Genomic DNA, 16,075 nt, shown 5'->3' with positions numbered 1-16,075 from the left:
GCCCAGCGCAGCCTTCCAGCCAAAGCCCAGCGTCCTCTGCATCCATCACCCCCAGCCCCCAGATGAGCCTCTTGCTGCTCTGTCCCCCAAGCCACCCGTGCAGGGCCTGCCCCTGCCCCAACCCCACTCCCTACCTCGGAGCTGCTGCAACTGCTGATGCTGCCCCATGTATGGCAGGGCATGTACCCCCCACCCCTGATCTGTGCACAGCAGAGGCAGCTGCCACTGTCGACTGGGCTTTGCACCCTGAGCCCTGTTGCATGTGTCCCCCAGGTCTCCACTCCTTCCCTCCCCCACCGGCTGACCAGCTGGGCAGGGGGGGCAGGGACGCACATGCTTAGCCCCTGCAGCCCAGAATCAAATTCAAGAGGCTCTGGGATCCACCAATGAATCCCGATCTACCAGCTGGTCACTAATATGGCTGGTTAATAAATCAGCCATTGGTATCAGCCAAGAAAATCTTTATCAGTGCACCTCAAGTCTCAGTGTGGGCTTCTGTGCTTTTCAGGCAGAAAAAGCAGCCCTCGTGGCATTGAGAATTTTTTTTTTTTTTTTTTTGACAAAAAAAGGAGCAATAGTTTCAAGTTACAGCAAGGGAACTGTAGGTTGGATATAATGAAAAACTCTCACTAGAAGGGTGGTGAAGCACTGGAACTGATTACCTAGAGAGGTGGCACAACCTCCATCCTCAGAGGTTTTTCATGCCCAGCTTAACTGAGCCCTGGCTGGAATGATCTACTTGGGGACAGTCCTGCTTTGAGCAGGGGTCAGACTAGACCTCCTGAGGTCCCTTCCAACTCTAATTTTCTACGATTCTATGAACAGCCACCTGTTTTGTTATTGTTGCTGATTTGTTTGTTTTTAAGGCCACACAAAAAAAAGAGAGGTTCCCATCAGCATGTTTGCCCAATACAAGCTGTGTATCCTGTAGTCATGCTCAGTGTTGTCTATATTAAATCTACTTTATAGCTGGTTTCCATTGCTGAATATGTTGCTTTTAGCAGCAATTTAATGATAGATTATGTATTTAGTAAAGTGTCATTGTATGCAATTGCAAGGGGCTTCTCCCCTCCCCCCATGCCAACTGGGGGAGGAATCTCATCTTGTATTTGAGTAAATATGGTAGCATTTAAAAAGGCAACAATGCAGCCACAGTACAATACTGGGTCTGCAGTAGAAAAGAGTCAAGAATTAGTTGAGGCAAAATAAAATCTAAATTAGGAAGTTAGTAATTAGGTCAAGTTAATACCAAAAATGTTGCGCAGAATATTATGAGCGGGCCAGTAAGGCCTCTGGGGACTGGGAAATACACCTGAATAGCAGAAAGTTAACCAACTGTAATTAGGGATTATGAACGCAATTTTTTTTCCAGATTGACCTACTTACAATAAATAGAAATTCTTTAAAAAAAAAAACCAATATGCATTAATTCAATGCATTTGAGACTGAGTTTGACTGAACAGGTTCTTAAAGAATTTTTTAGACAAACACTGAAGGTAGCAAGCAGCTATTTCCCTATCTACTGATGAAGGTGTAGAACTTGGTTAATCTCTACAACAATATGAACTTTTAATAGAATGGCTGAATTATAAAGAATGTTATGACCTTGTAAAAACACTTAAAAGGCCACTTTGAAGTTATATTTTTAATAGATGAAACAACTGGGTTCAAACACCATGTCAAGCAAGATCTGTTTAAGGAGGAATGACTGCATTTACCTTTTATATGGAAATATTGAGAGCAAGGGCAAAGCTAGAAAGATACAGTATAACCACTTAGGTTTCTATTTGGAAACAATATGAAATCCTGTTTCCTGGTCTTCAAAAGACTGGTGGTTTCGAGAGGATTGCTATATAGTTTATTAAGAGCTTGGTAACTAACCTGAAGTAACACCATTATCATGCCAAAACTGAGGCCCATATAAATTCTGCCTTAATTGCCTAATCCTTCTTTGGCCTCCACACTGTCCCTCAAATCTGTAGGAAACACTACCATCAAAATGCTTTACTTAGCAATCTTATCATGTCACTCCACTTTTAAATAGATCCACTTCTACCTACCAAATTCAGACATATGGTCCTCTCCATCTCACTGAGCAAGTCTATCATTCACTACTTATTTGTCTTGTTACTGATCTTTTCAGGTCATCCATTGTTCTCCACCTATTTTCAATAACTATAGAAGAGAACACAGACCTACCGCTTCCCAAGCATTGGAAGCTCTTCTAGAGCTCATCCACAAGGCCACTACACTACTCTTCAAGCCAAAATGTCAGATATTGTGCAGTTTTGTTAATAAGCAAGTCGTTTGTCTATCAATAAGTTAAAGTTTAAAGAATCAACATAAGGACAAATTGATCCTCAAAACTCCTAAAAGATAAACAAATATGTGGCTGGCCAACTCCCTATCATGTCACCTACAAGAAACTGAGCAACTTGCAGTGGCTAGTTCAGAAGCAGTTAGGAAAGTCAAAACTTTTAATTTAGGACAAATCATTTTTTTTTTAATCAAATACTGCATCATGAAGATGTGCACAAAACAAAAGAAAACAGAAATCATTATGCCACAACATAAATCAACATCTCAAATACTTCATACAGTTCTGAAGAGCTAGAGATGGGCAAGGAGCATAAGGAGAGTGCAGCTGCTGCCATACCAGAAGGACTAGGAGAAAAAGCTAAGACTCTTCAGCTTGGAAAGAAGGCTCAAGTGGGTATAACAGTCTCTCAAATCGTAAAGGCTGTGGTTAAAAGGCTATTCACCAAGACATAGGTTACCAGTACCTACTGATATTATCAGGACACAGATTTACCTTTACCTTCCCTCCCTCCCTGCAGCATAAGTTAGCTTGTGGAATCCAACGTTACAAGAAGTTGCAGAGACAATGAGTATAGCCAGGGCCAAAAAGGGACTGGACAACTTGATGGAGGACAAGGTCATGGTCAATGGTACTGAACTGCTGACAGTATTTGCATTGCAGCCTCAGTTGCAAAACAGAATCATGAACAGATAGACAAAAGTTTTTCAGCCTTGGGTGGGGAGTGAAGAAAATTTAACCAATATCTACATGAGAGAAAGTCTATGTTGGTCACAGATCACCAACCCTTAGTAGCAATTCTCCATCCTAAAAAAGGAGTGTCTGGGATTATTGCAGTATGTATGCAACAGTGAGACCTCTTTTTAGCTCATGACATTGAATATAAGAGAACAAAGGCACATGGAAATGCTGATAAACTCATTTACCTATGGAAGAGTCTCCTGTAGTAGAAACAGAATCTACTGAAACTTCCAATTTATTTGAGTTGGAGTATGCCACAGTGACCTGTAGTATGATTGGGCAAGAAATCAAAAAGACCCCCCATAATAGCCCAGCTGTTCAAAGCCACCCTGAAAGGTTGCAACAGAGAATCCAATTTAGCACCTTTAACGCATTCAAAAATTAACTTACTGCACACCAAGGTTATGTCATGTGAGAATGTGTTGTTAAACTTAGTAAATTGCATATCCCAAATTTTGAAGAGCTGCCAGTTGGTCACCTATTAGTTATAAAAATAAAGACAAGCCAGAAGCTTTATATTGTGGCCAGGTATTGAGTAACAAATAAGGTGTTCTATTTAGGAATACATGGAATGCCAATAGGTATAGAACATAGCCAAGCCAGTGCCATTACACCCCTTAGAATGGCCTTGCATTCCCTGACAATGACTCCACATTGATTTCACAGGGCCATTTTTAGATATAACATACCTCATGGTGGTAGTGCCCACTCCAAATGGCTAGAAGTTTTCTGTATGAAAACCATTACATTTTTCCTACTGCTTGTGCTGCTGCAAAATCTGTTTGCAAAGACAAAATTACCAGAACAAGCTGTAACTGACAATGCCCCACAAAAGTTCAGATGACTTTCCAAGATTCATGAAGAAAAATGGCATCCAACATATCCCCTCTCCACTGTATCATCTAGGCACAAATGGGCTGGCTGAACCATTTTTCTTTTAAACATGCTTTGCTCTGCATGAAAGAGGCAGAATCAGTACAGGAAAAGTTGGCCTGCTTTGTTGTTAGCATACCAGAATGCAGTACGTGTTGCATGGTAACATTTCATCTGTGATGAGCCTGTTACTCCAACTATAAGCAGCAAATTCTTTTGGTCAAGCCTGTAACAGGGTCTGGGACAATATTTTATCTCATGTATACCAGAAGGTATTACTTTGAGTTAATATGCAAAATTCAGTGTCTTATTACTGGATCCCCAACATGACAGTTTACTATGATGGCTTTACAGTATACATAAACTCTTAGGAATAAAACAAGGAACAGAAGGAAAAGAAGAAGAGAGGGAGAAAAACTTATTTGGGTGCACACCCCTCAGCAGGTAAGTCTGTGGGGGAAGGGGAAAGGTCTGGGGCAAAAAAAAATAAAAAAAATAAAAATAAAAAAAAAAAAATCAAGGCCCCAGGAGTGAGGGAGGGAGCCCAACAGAGGCAGGAGCACAGGCTGGGGGGAGTGGGCCTGGCAGGGCTAGGTGGCAGGACAAGGGGAGGCCCGGGGGACATGTGCCCCCTAGGCCTCTGCTTGTCCCCCATTCCCCCCAGCCCCTGCTGGGATGGGTGCAGGACAGAGCCACAAGCGACTCGTCCAGGGGCAGGGGGGGGAAATACCGACTAGGAAAGTGTGGAGGGGGGGCACATGCCCCTGGATCTGCACACAGGGTGGGGTGGGGCAGCACCAAGCTGTTCCTGGTACAGCTCTTTGGCCATGCGGGTCTTGGGCCCGGCGGCAGCAGCTCTAGGAGCAGGGCTGCAGGCACCTGAAAATCCATCCCCTCCCAGTGCCACTGCTGCCACCCAGCCTGAGAACCACATGGCCAAAGAGCCATGTCAAAAAGAGCCTGGCACCCCTCCAGCCTCACCCTGCCCCATCCCACATGCAGATCTGGGGGCATGTGCCCCCCATGCCCTCCTGGGGTGTGTGCCCCTACTCCCTGTAGCCCTGGGATGCGCTACTTGCCCCCACTCCCCATACCCTCTGTTCCACATCTGCCCTAGCTGTGCAGTGCCTGCCCCTGCTCCACTTCCCCCTCCACCACTGCATGTGCACCCCTCACCCCCCACTGCAGCCACCAGAAGCCTGTGGCTGGGGTGCCTTGCAGCTGTACTACTGCCCCATATGTGGGGGGGATGCTAAGCCCCATTATGTCCCCCCTTCTGCTGCCTATGCCCCCATGCCCCCTGCCATCAGGTGAGTGGGGCCCCAGGAAGGGCCCCACTCACCCATGCCCCATTCCCACCCCCACTGCAGGGTGCAGAGGGAGATCACCACACTCACCCAGCCTGGCCCCACTGGCCGGGGGCACAGCTCACCTCAGCTATGTGCATCCCGCCCCGGCCGCACAGCCTCTGAACAGTCGATCTCAGTGGGGGGGGGGGGGGGGGGGGTGCAGGCACAGCGCTGAGTGTGTGCTCAGTCCCCCCCAGACTGAGATAGACTGTCAGGGGCTCCACAATCAACTAGTTGATCGGGATCAATCAGGTGGTGACCACTGCACTGGAATATAGAAAAGGAGGAGGAAAGAAAAAGTCAGTATTAATTATCCTTGGCACAAAGTTCCAAGTAACAATGAGATAGTCTGTTCATCCTATCAAATTTAACAATAAAAGATACATTTTGAAAACTTCACAAATTTTTAGCTGCCATTCCTCTCCTTGACTAGTGAAACACCATATGGATGAAGTCATGCACAACCATAATAATGCAGTCAACTGACCAAAAAGCTGGAAGCCTAAAAAGCTTGTACCTGGCTAAAACCAAAACGTTACCTTACCATGTATACTGCAGGTAGACTGAAGTGACAGAACTGGGGTGACTACGGAAGTCTGCTCAGCGATCTCAAGAAAATAATGCATTAGTTCCTATGTACACTCTCATTCAATCTGAAATGCTGCTTTGGAAAACTAGTGGGTTTTTCCCACTTGGCATCAACACTAGAAAGTTTGTTCACTATGGGAAATAGTGAACATTCTATGGAAATTTACACCAAGCAAGGCAATACAGTGCATAGACATAACAAAACTTCTGTTTGTTTTATTTTTAATAACTGGTAAAACATGACCCTTTTCATCTAAAATTGCACCTGTTCTGCCTTTTCCTCAAGTGAGTAGAAGCAAAAAGCAGTTTCTATGAGTGAAAACAGAAGGGAAAAAAAGCAATTTTTGATGCTTGAAACAGTTCTGTGTCTCAGTGGAGGCAGATTTCACATGAAATTAGGAACATTGCATATCATTCCATCTAAATAGGAGTTATGATGAATGCAGAGGCGATACTGAAGAGGACATGACAGGACTGTCAAAGGGACATAGGCAGAAGATACAAATGCAGAGCAAAACAAGTATAGACCAATCGTTTTTCCATGATTTCTTGCTTCTTTAATTTGTCCCACAAAAAACCCAGGGTGTTTGGTGACAGACTAAGAATTATACAGGAAAAAAGATGGTCCAAAGACTAGTTTGAGAGGGATATGACCTAGCTAAATTGTGACTGTTCTTTTTAGGGGAACACTGCAGTTAGCAGTGGCTAGGGAGGGGAAGGAAGCTAGAGTAAATCATTTTAACTTCAGTCTTCTTCCTCAAATACAGTGGATTCTATCATCAGCATGTGATACGGAAACTGACTTACTACAAAAATAAGCCATGCTTTTCTTCTATCACTTTTGCACATGCACTTGCCTTTACAGGAATGCCCTTAACTCTTGGAAGAAACATACCAGGTTCCTACAACCTCTACGTGGAATCAAAAGTAGTTTTATGTTATCTGAAAAAGACTGGAAGAGGCTTTACAACCTCTGCCTACAGACTAGAAAAAGAGGAGAGAAGCAATTCAAGTGCGTATCGCCCAGGTTCATGTTTAACAAGTTGATTATAAAAGTGCCAAATTTGCAATAAGAAAGAGGATATATGCAAAGTGAAGTACTGAGTCACAGCAGACTAGAAAGACTGTGCGTTTGACCTCCCTGCATATGCTTAAGAAATCCTTAGTCAGCCTAAGGACATGAGCAAAACCTGGCACAAAAACCCCCATCTCAGGTTACACACATCACCATAATCAACCTATCATCAGAATAGTAACACACAAGAGCAACTAATGCCACTTGCTTAAGACATACAGGGTCCTTGCCATGTGGACGAGTACAAATACAACGTGGCACAATAGCTTAATCTGCATGTAATATTGGCTATAAACAAATACTGTTCAGGAAAGTTTCTTACAGACTTTGACTGAAGTTGTAGAAAAGGATACCCAGCAAGATGTTTAAATATATGAACTGCTGCCCAAGAACACTTAGGAGGCACCACAATATAAGTAGGTAATTGTGATTACAAATGCAAGTTGCAAGAGCAATTTTTTTTTGCCTAGGTATGTCCACTAGTCTCGTCTCTAACATCACTTTTAATCTCAACAGTCCTCAAAATTCAATAGTGCAAAGGCTGTTATAAAATACAAGGACCACATGTCTATTTAACTAAAATGTGGATATACTGATGAACTCAGAATTATTTAGGCCCTGGAAGAATATTGTGTCAATTTTACATTGTGTACACTATAACTGCACTGTATTCTTTCTACAGTTAGCATTCAAGGGTTTCCTGAACGGCAGGTAGTCGAGATGTTCTTTATGTGGACCTGCTTCCTGTAAGTACACTGTGAATGATAAGAAGGTAAATTACGTTCTATAGTTCCACAATTACCTTTTTGGTTATCAATGGACCAACAGGAAGTAAAACACCTCATTCTACATTCACTGTTCTTCTATTTTACTCTCTTTATCCTCATCTGGTTTATTTGGGGGGGGGGGGGTTCAATTAACTGAACATTTTAGGGGAGAAAAGAAGGGGGTCAAAGAGAGTGAGACTAGCCTTCTCTCAATATTGGTGAAATTGTTGTTTTAGGTCAAATTTTGCCCCACTTAATTAAAAAAATAAAGACATTTTTCACACTGCATAAACAGATTCAGAGATCAGACCATTACATTTGAATACATGGTCATAATAATTACAGAGATGAGTATCTGAATCAGAATGATCTTTTCAAGAAAAAAAAAAAAAAATCAGCAAGAAAATATGAGTTACGGTGTGATAACCGTCATTCCCAATTTGGAATTAAGACATGCTGAAAAAGGTAAGAACTGATATAATATGGAATGGAGAGAAGTGGGTTCTCAGGAACTACAGTCTGAAAACAGATCACTTGGAATATTTCTGGAAGTAACAGCCCTAAGGATAGCCAAGGGATGAACAACTCCTTGGCATGCATACTAGAAGCCAAAATTGATAGCTACCCAAATGCTTTTCAATGCATCACATTGATGTGCACAGATTAGCAGTGTTTGTTCTCAGCTCCCAGAGGACAGACTTAGAGTGCTGTGCAGATATATCCAAAAGAGTGCTGAATAAACTAGCTCAGGTAGCTAAAGTAGTATAGCTGTATTAGTTTGCTACTTGGCCTCACTGTGAAGCCAGCTTAGGTAGCTCTCCACAGCAGGATACTGTACCACGGGCATACATGTTAAGGGCATTTATACACACGCTCCAGGAGTGGGGGAGGAAGGAGGAAGCTTTAATTAGAGTAGCTCCAAGAGCCACTTTAATTAAATTGTCTGGAGCATCTCATGCATCAGCATCCCCACACTGAGAAAGTGGCAGGGGCGCTTTAACTAAAACTCAAACAAGCTTTAAAGTACCCCTGCCACCATTTCAGTGAGGGGATGCTGATATACGAGACACTGGAGTCTGCTGTAGCACAGTAATTACCACACTCCAGTAGACTCGATTAATTGAGTCTGCTCCAACGTGCTGTAATTACAGCATATCAGAGCAACCTTGCTGTTCATGTATAGGCACCCTAAGTGACCTGCAAATGATTGTTCCTGATTTTGAAGGCTTAAACAACAAATCTGCTCTTCTAATCTTCCAGGGAAAAAGAATCCTGGAAATTACAGTTTAACAAGCCAATAAAGTTATTTTATTTACACCAGGGCCTAAAATGTGTTAGCCAATACATTTAAAAATCCACATTTCATCCTAGTCTTGATACACCTTTGCAGTACAACTCTGCTATAAAGATTGACTGTGTAATGGCAACACCCTTCTACTTGGATCTAATCCCTGTGTACATACTTAGCCTGTGTGTTTTGCTAGAAGTATGGCTACCTTTATTCTAAGCTTCTCTGCCATAGTTCCTGTGTTTAGTTAATTGGTTAGGTTTTTTTTTGTTTTGGTTAGCGCAGAGGGAAAGGTGCGAGTTCTTTTTACCACTGCTGAGCCAGCACAGCTGAGTCAGTGAACTGAATGAAGTCCAATCTCAGGGGAAATACTGTCCTGTTACATGTTTTCAGTTCCCTATGAGGGCAAAATTTAGCCTGAAGAATTTATTATTAGCGACAGAATAGCAGACTTTTCAGACACCAAGCTTAAGTGTCTGGCCTGACAGAAAAGTATCCATCTTACCTTATAAGTTTTCTATGAAAACAACCAGAAAATACAGAACCTCATAAGACTATTCCTAAGCACCCATTTTCAACATAGATCCGTTCAAGAACAGAAAGTATTCATTGTGCATTCCTTTTATACACCCAGGTTCAAAGCAATATAGAACTGCACTTCTAAAAATCAAGAATAGGGTGTTGTCTCAAAAGTGTTTCCACTTGGCAGGTTTTCAGCCAGTTACTGTATCTGTTTACTACCCAATCCCATCAAACCTTTGAAACTATAAGGATTTGGGGATTCATGGCAATGGCTTGGACTGAATGAAGCTGATGGGAAAGGGTCTACTGCTGGATACTGGGGAGACAGGTGCTGCTTCTTCACAGGAATTAACTGATGGGTCACCTCCTCTTCCTTCATGAAGTGCTTTGAAAATGGACACTGAAGAATAACATTATGAGATTCTTATATTTTTCAGTTCATTTCAGAGCAAATATATTATGATTATAAGGTAATCTGTATTCACTTCACTTCTATTAGACCAGACAATTTAAAGACAGTCAGAAATTTGCCAACAAGACAGTTTTTTTCAGTGGAAAACAGATTTGATGAAACTCCTACTTTTCTCAGAAACATTTTCTGCTTTCAATAATCAAATTTATGGTCAAAACCAGAGACAGCCCCTCACCCATCCCAGCTTAACCAAGAATTAAAACCCGTCCTTGAAATGGAGTTCAAGTTTCTGCTTTGCCAAATTCAGACCAGGGACCAATCTCCTACAGCAGCCCAACCACCTACTGCTGTCTTAAGTCTCTCTTTTTGAGCCATGAGTGCAATGGAGGAGGTGGGTTAGTTCTCTTTTTCTTTCAGTTTGAAAGGACTTGGTTTCTTCTTGATAACAAACCAAAAAAAAAAAACAAAAAAAACCCAACTCATCACACACTAATCAGAAAGGAGCTCTATGAAGAAAGGGGCCAAGATCAAAGCCACTGCCTCATAGTTACTTTTACAAAACAATTTCCCACAGCAACGTGAGCAGAAGAGGAGCAAGAAACTTAAACAGGGCAAGAGAGCAGGAGAGTAAGAGGAGTAAATTCCCTCCACTGAACTTCCCTTCTGTTGTAAGGCCTAGTGGCTTGTAAGTTCTTAGCAATTTTTTCTAAGCCTCTCAAGCCAATCCTTCAGAATCCATTTTAGGATGACAATTCCTGCCCTCTCCACCCTGGCTCCAGCATGAGAAGTTATGCATCAGCATAAAATTGGAATTTTATTTAGCTATTAAAGAACTGCTCTTAAATAAATTTAAGCTGTTGAACACTTCACTAATCATACCCTTTGAGTTTCCCAGTCCGTGTACTTTAAAACCAAGTTTACTTTAGCACAAGCAGCTGCACATGGTATTTTTACTAATAAAATTTATCTTAGTTGAGGCCTACTGTTTACCCCTACTTTTCTCTGAAAGTCTTGCATTAATATTTTGACAATTATGCTCTCTCTGATCCTGCAGTTTCTTTAAATATTTAAATTATTTCAGTACTACTGTTAAACTGTAAACCTAGAAAGCCAAAATCTATTACAATCACATCAAGTAAGATAATTGTCAAAACCACTAAACAGACCTAACAAAAGTACGGGTTTTTAGCTAGCTAGTATATACAAAAGCATACTCCTAACCAAATAAATTAACAAATGTGCATTCTACCACAACAATTAACTTTTTTCTCAGCTCAAGTTTTACAATTGCTGCATGTGGTCCCACTTCCTGTCTTGCCAGGTACCTATTGAGAGCAAGCACAAAAATCTAAACCTATCACAGTCATTTGTATTCCAACAGTTTCTTTAAGACCAAAGTTACCTCTGAGCCTCATCATCATGATTAGATAGGAAGACAACTGACCCCCCTAATAGTTTGACAAGTCAAACATGCACACAAAACTAGTCCAACTAAGCTTTATTTTTAAATATGGCACCGAAATACCATGATTGTAAAGTACTTGGAACAAAGAGTACTTTCGGTTTTCAGTATTGAACTATGAAAGTCTTTCTGGTTTGATTCAATGACTGGCTTGACTGGTTCTCTTATCAATAAAAGGCACAAACCTGCATTTTACCAAACAGCTGGGGCTGAGAAGCATTTAAAAAGGATGACTTTTCCCACCACCTTAGAAAGCAGACACTAAGCATTTCAAGGTGAACATGGGAGGCAAGACATTAACCTTTCAAAGTCAGGTGAAACAGTCCCTAACACAACACGGCATCATGCGGAAGTTAACCTAAAAAAATGCAACTTGAAACAAGCAGCCTTAGTGTCGCTTTCAGTTAAACAAGGCACATATTGGAGGTTGCATGTGATACATTTTGACAGATTTCAGAATTACACTGGGGAAAGCAACCCCTTCCCACTAGGCAAAGCGAAGGATAGCTGTGGGCAAATTACACTTTGACTCTTGGGGGGGGAGGGGGGGTTGCAAAAAAATTAAACCAGCTCGTCAATTAACAAGTCCACCTAAGTGAAGGAGCCATCTGATTGGAGCCCCCCGGTTAAGATTTTCAAATCTTACAGGCTCTCATCTTATAGGGGGGCCCACCTCACCCCCCTTAAATTTCCCACAGCCAGGGTGTGAATTAACACACTTAGGTTTGTTTTTCTTTTGCTCTCTTGGCTCAAAAGACCTACGAGTTGGAAACCCCCCAAACCCCTAGAACTAAGGATGTGTGAAGAACTGGAAAAAAAAACAAACAAACAGGTAGGGGAGAAAAGTGAAATATTTGAGGGTGAAGGTGGCAGGTGTTCTCCCTTTCACTTGAAGGCTTACCAGGTTAAACACAGTTTCCACGATGTCCCGGTTGGACACTTCCCCCACTTCCACCAGCCCCGCCAGCACGGCGAACTTCATGCGGATGCCTCGGATTGGCACTGCCGGGTGCAACGGCTGCAGCGTGCTCCCCGCGCCCGCCCGGCCGCCGCCGCCTCCACCGTCACCTGTTGGCTGAGCAACTTGCTTGTCTTCGCTCGCCATGGCGCGGCCGCGCTCCCGCCCGCGGCGGGGCGGGGGGGGCTCCAGCCGCTTCTCCGCTCGCTTCCGCCCCGGCGCCGCGCAGGTGCTGCGGGTAGGGGGTCCCTCCTCGCCTCCTGCAAGTCAACCGTGCCCGCAAGTTAAGCCGGGGCCAGCCCCGCCTGCTCCCCGCAGCCCGGCGCGGGGCTGCCACTCTCCGCACGCAACTTGCAGGGGGGGGCGGGAGGCGGGCAGGGGACTGTAGCCAGGCAGCGCCGCCCGCTCCCAGGTGCGAGGAAGGTACCACTCACCCGGCCGCGGAGGGGAGGGAGCCGAGGGCAGCGCCCCGCTGCAGCTGCGCTCCGGAGTAGGGAGGCCGCGTCACCTTGCAGCCGCTACCTCACACCGCCAGCTGCGCGGCTTCCTGCCCCCGCGCTGTCAGCGCCGCCGCTGCTCCGGCTGCAAACGCTGCCGCCATGACAGCGCCGAGCCGTGCGCCTGCGCGGCCGGGAGCAGGCGGGGCGGGGCTGGGGCTGCCGCCCGCGCAGGCTCAGGTGCGCCCGGGTGGGCGCGCCCAGGTGAGTGTCGCGCGCCGGCCCGAGCCCCATCGCATTGGCTGCCGAGCCCGGGGCGGGACGTTGATTGGCCCCAGCGCGTTCCACCGACGCCGCCAGAGGTTTGGCGTGATTGCCTGTGTTGGGGGAGGATTCTCCCACCCCAAGGGAAACAACCCCTATCCCTGCTCGCCTCAGGGGGACAACGTTCAGTGTCCGGCCTTTAAAGCAGCCCGGGAAATGGGAGTGGGTGAAGTTCTGGCTGCGGGACAGGCTGTCGGGGTGGGGAGGCAACCTGGAGCTGTACGGCTTCGGTGAGGTCCTTGGCAGGGCAGGGAGCCAGCTGCTATTCTCCTGACAGTCGCCCTGGGGAAGTGGCTCTCTCTTTAGCGCCTGCTGTGCACTCAGATGAAAGCTGAATAGAAACCAGCTGGAGACTTGCTACACATTTTCAAGCACTAACTTTTACAGTTGCTTGGCCCTCCTTATAGCTTCTTTTCTACCTTGGAGATCTCCTACATCAGCAGAATCTCCCATTGCCTGAAGAAGGGTGTTTGTGCCCAAAAGCTTGCAAGGAGCTTTTTTCCAACTATTTAGTTTAATAAAAGATATTGCATCTACCCAAAGATCCTCGGGTGTCCTTAGACCAACATGGCTACAACCAGCAACCCTTATAGCTGGAGAGTAATTTCTATCCTGTGATCATTACTTTGCACCTATGGCTGGTCTACATTCATTGTGCAACTCTAATTACATAATCTATGTAACAGCTGGGGCCTAGGATTCAGAGGCATCTCTGCCCTGACTTCAGTCCTCCCTTGAGTCATCACAGCATCTAGGATATGCAATTCCTTGGGTTTATTTGTCGTAACAATGTTTGGGTTAAGTTATTAGAGAAGTTTCACCTCTCTGCCTCACTTTTTGTCTTTCTGATTCTACCTATTTACATTTCACTGACACCCTGCCACACTTTTAGCTTCTTTCATTTCTTGGAGTCTCAGAACAGCAGAGACTCCCCATGCCCAATGAAGGGTGATTGTACCTGAAAGCTCTCCAAGAACTTTTTTTCCAACTACTTAACTGGTCTAATAAAAGGTATCGCATCTTTTTGTCTCTTTTAAGTTGCATATCTTAGGCCCCTGCTACATGCTACCTATACACAATTAACTGGTTGATGGCACAATAAATTTTAACCAGCCATGTAGGCAAAGAAAGACCAGCTATAAGTGCAAAGTAATTATCATATAAGTACCTGGTTAATCATGCCATAAATTTAGACCAGCCATGCATGTAAAGTAATTGTCACATCAGAAAAATGACTATTCAGCTATAATAAGAGCCAACTGACTATAAAGTTAGTGCTTGAAAAAGTGTAGTAAATCGATAGCTGGTTTCTATTCAGCTTTATTGTGAATGTGTAGCAGGGCCCAAAGTTACTGACATGCCTCGTGTTCAAAGTGAAGCTTCATAGAAACTAACTCTAAAATTGTTCTACATTTTTCAAGTAACAAATTGTGCCTCGGCAATTTGTATGACTTGTTGGCTATTTTTGATGTGTGATAGTTGTTTTCCACATGTAGCATATCTAAATGTATTGTGCAACTAATCAGTTAATTTCACAATAAATGTCATGTGTGTTAGGGGCCTTAATCATTTTGGGATGTTCCGGGATTATGTAGGAGCTGATCATTTTCCTTTGTGTGTGGTTGATGATGTCACCAAGAAGCTTTGCAGAAAGAAGGTGAACTTCGTACACCTTTGTGTCGAGGTTGCATTATTGCTGAAATGCAGCTGTGTTTAAGCCATAATTTTTTTTTTCAACATTATTGAAATGTTGGTTCCTTCTCAGCCTGGAGGGAGGTGGGCAGTGGGGTCCCGCAGGGTTTGGTCCTCGGACCAATATTATTCAATATCTTCATCAGCTATTTGGACGAGGGCATGGAGAGCGATTTGGATGAGGACATCCAAGTTTGCTGATGATACCAAGTTATGGGGCAAAGTTAGTACACCGAAGGGCAGGGAGCAGATTCAGGCTGACCTGGACAGGTTGGATCAATGGGCAGAGAGAAATAGGATGCAATTTAATAAAGATAAATGTAAGGTACTCCACCTGGGAAGGAGGAACCCCCAGCACACCTGTAGGTTGGGGAGCTTCTCAGCAGCTCGGAGGCAGAGCGGGATCTTGGAGTCATAATTGACTCCAAGATGAACATGAGCCGGCAGTGTAACGAGGCCATCAACAAAGCCAATTGCACCTTGTCGTGCATTAGCAGGTGCATGACTAATAGAACAAAGGAGGTAATGCTCCCCCTCTCTGTGGCACTAGTCAGGCCGCAGTTGGAGTAGTGTGTCTGGTTTTGGGCGCCGCACTTCAAGAGGGATGCGGGGAATCTTGAGAGAGTCCAGAGATTAGTGGCCTTTGGGAAAGACCCTATGGGGGGAGACTGAGAGAGGTAAACCTCTTCAGCTTTCACAGGAGACGGCTGAGGGGAGATCTTGTGGCCACCTATAAATTTATTAGGAGAGGTCAATGGGAAATAGGAGAAGCGCTGTTTACTAAGGTGCCCCAGGGAGTGACTAGGAATAACGTGTGTAAACTAGTTGAGAGTGGATTTAGGTTAGATATTAGGAAGAAATTTTTCACAGTTAGGATGGCCAAGATCTGGAATGGGCTTCCAAGAGATGTGGTGCTATCACCTAGCTTGGAGGTCTTCAAGAGGAGGCTAGATAGTCACCTGGCTGGGGTCATCTGACCTCAGTCCTCTTTCCTGTCAGGGGGTTGGACATGATGATCCACTGTGGTCCCTTCCAACTCTACAATCTATGAATCTATTAATTACTTAAAGGGTGTAGACAAGTGAAAGTAGAGACCATCAGCTTTCGACAAGCAGTTCGATGCCAAAGTCAGTGTCAAAACTCAACAGAAATGAGACTGAGCTCTGACTAGAGCTAAGCAACACCTGTGGTGCTGTGTGGAAAGTGATGAGCGGTATTACAAGTCTGAATCTATAGCTAACCGGGGCTGCAATGTCATCAAGAAACAGTA

General features: G+C 44.3%; 1 protein-coding gene across 9 annotated transcripts in view; it reads right to left on the bottom strand.

Annotated features, from left to right (window-relative positions):
* Nucleotides 1-12,940, bottom strand: part of LRBA (LPS responsive beige-like anchor protein) — a 611,727-nt gene extending 598,787 nt beyond the window's left edge. For 5 of the 9 annotated variants that reach the window (XM_019481504.2, XM_019481508.2, XM_019481505.2 and 2 more), the window contains exons 1-2: nt 12,787-12,940; nt 12,296-12,612 (exon numbers count right to left, since the gene is read on the bottom strand). In XM_019481504.2, the coding sequence (XP_019337049.1) occupies nt 12,296-12,499 (204 nt within the window). In that variant the 5' untranslated portion in view covers nt 12,500-12,612; nt 12,787-12,940. The remainder of the gene's footprint in view (nt 1-12,295; nt 12,613-12,786) is intronic. The other 4 variants (XM_019481506.2, XM_019481509.2, XM_059721986.1 and 1 more) reach the window with 1 other exon arrangement.
* Nucleotides 12,941-16,075: the final 3,135 nt, after the last annotated feature.

Source organism: Alligator mississippiensis, chromosome 2 (assembly GCF_030867095.1).
Source record: "Alligator mississippiensis isolate rAllMis1 chromosome 2, rAllMis1, whole genome shotgun sequence".
Classification (NCBI taxonomy): Eukaryota; Metazoa; Chordata; order Crocodylia; family Alligatoridae; genus Alligator; species Alligator mississippiensis.
Note: the sequence above shows the minus strand (reverse complement) of the source record. Positions and strands in the feature narration are given on the sequence as shown.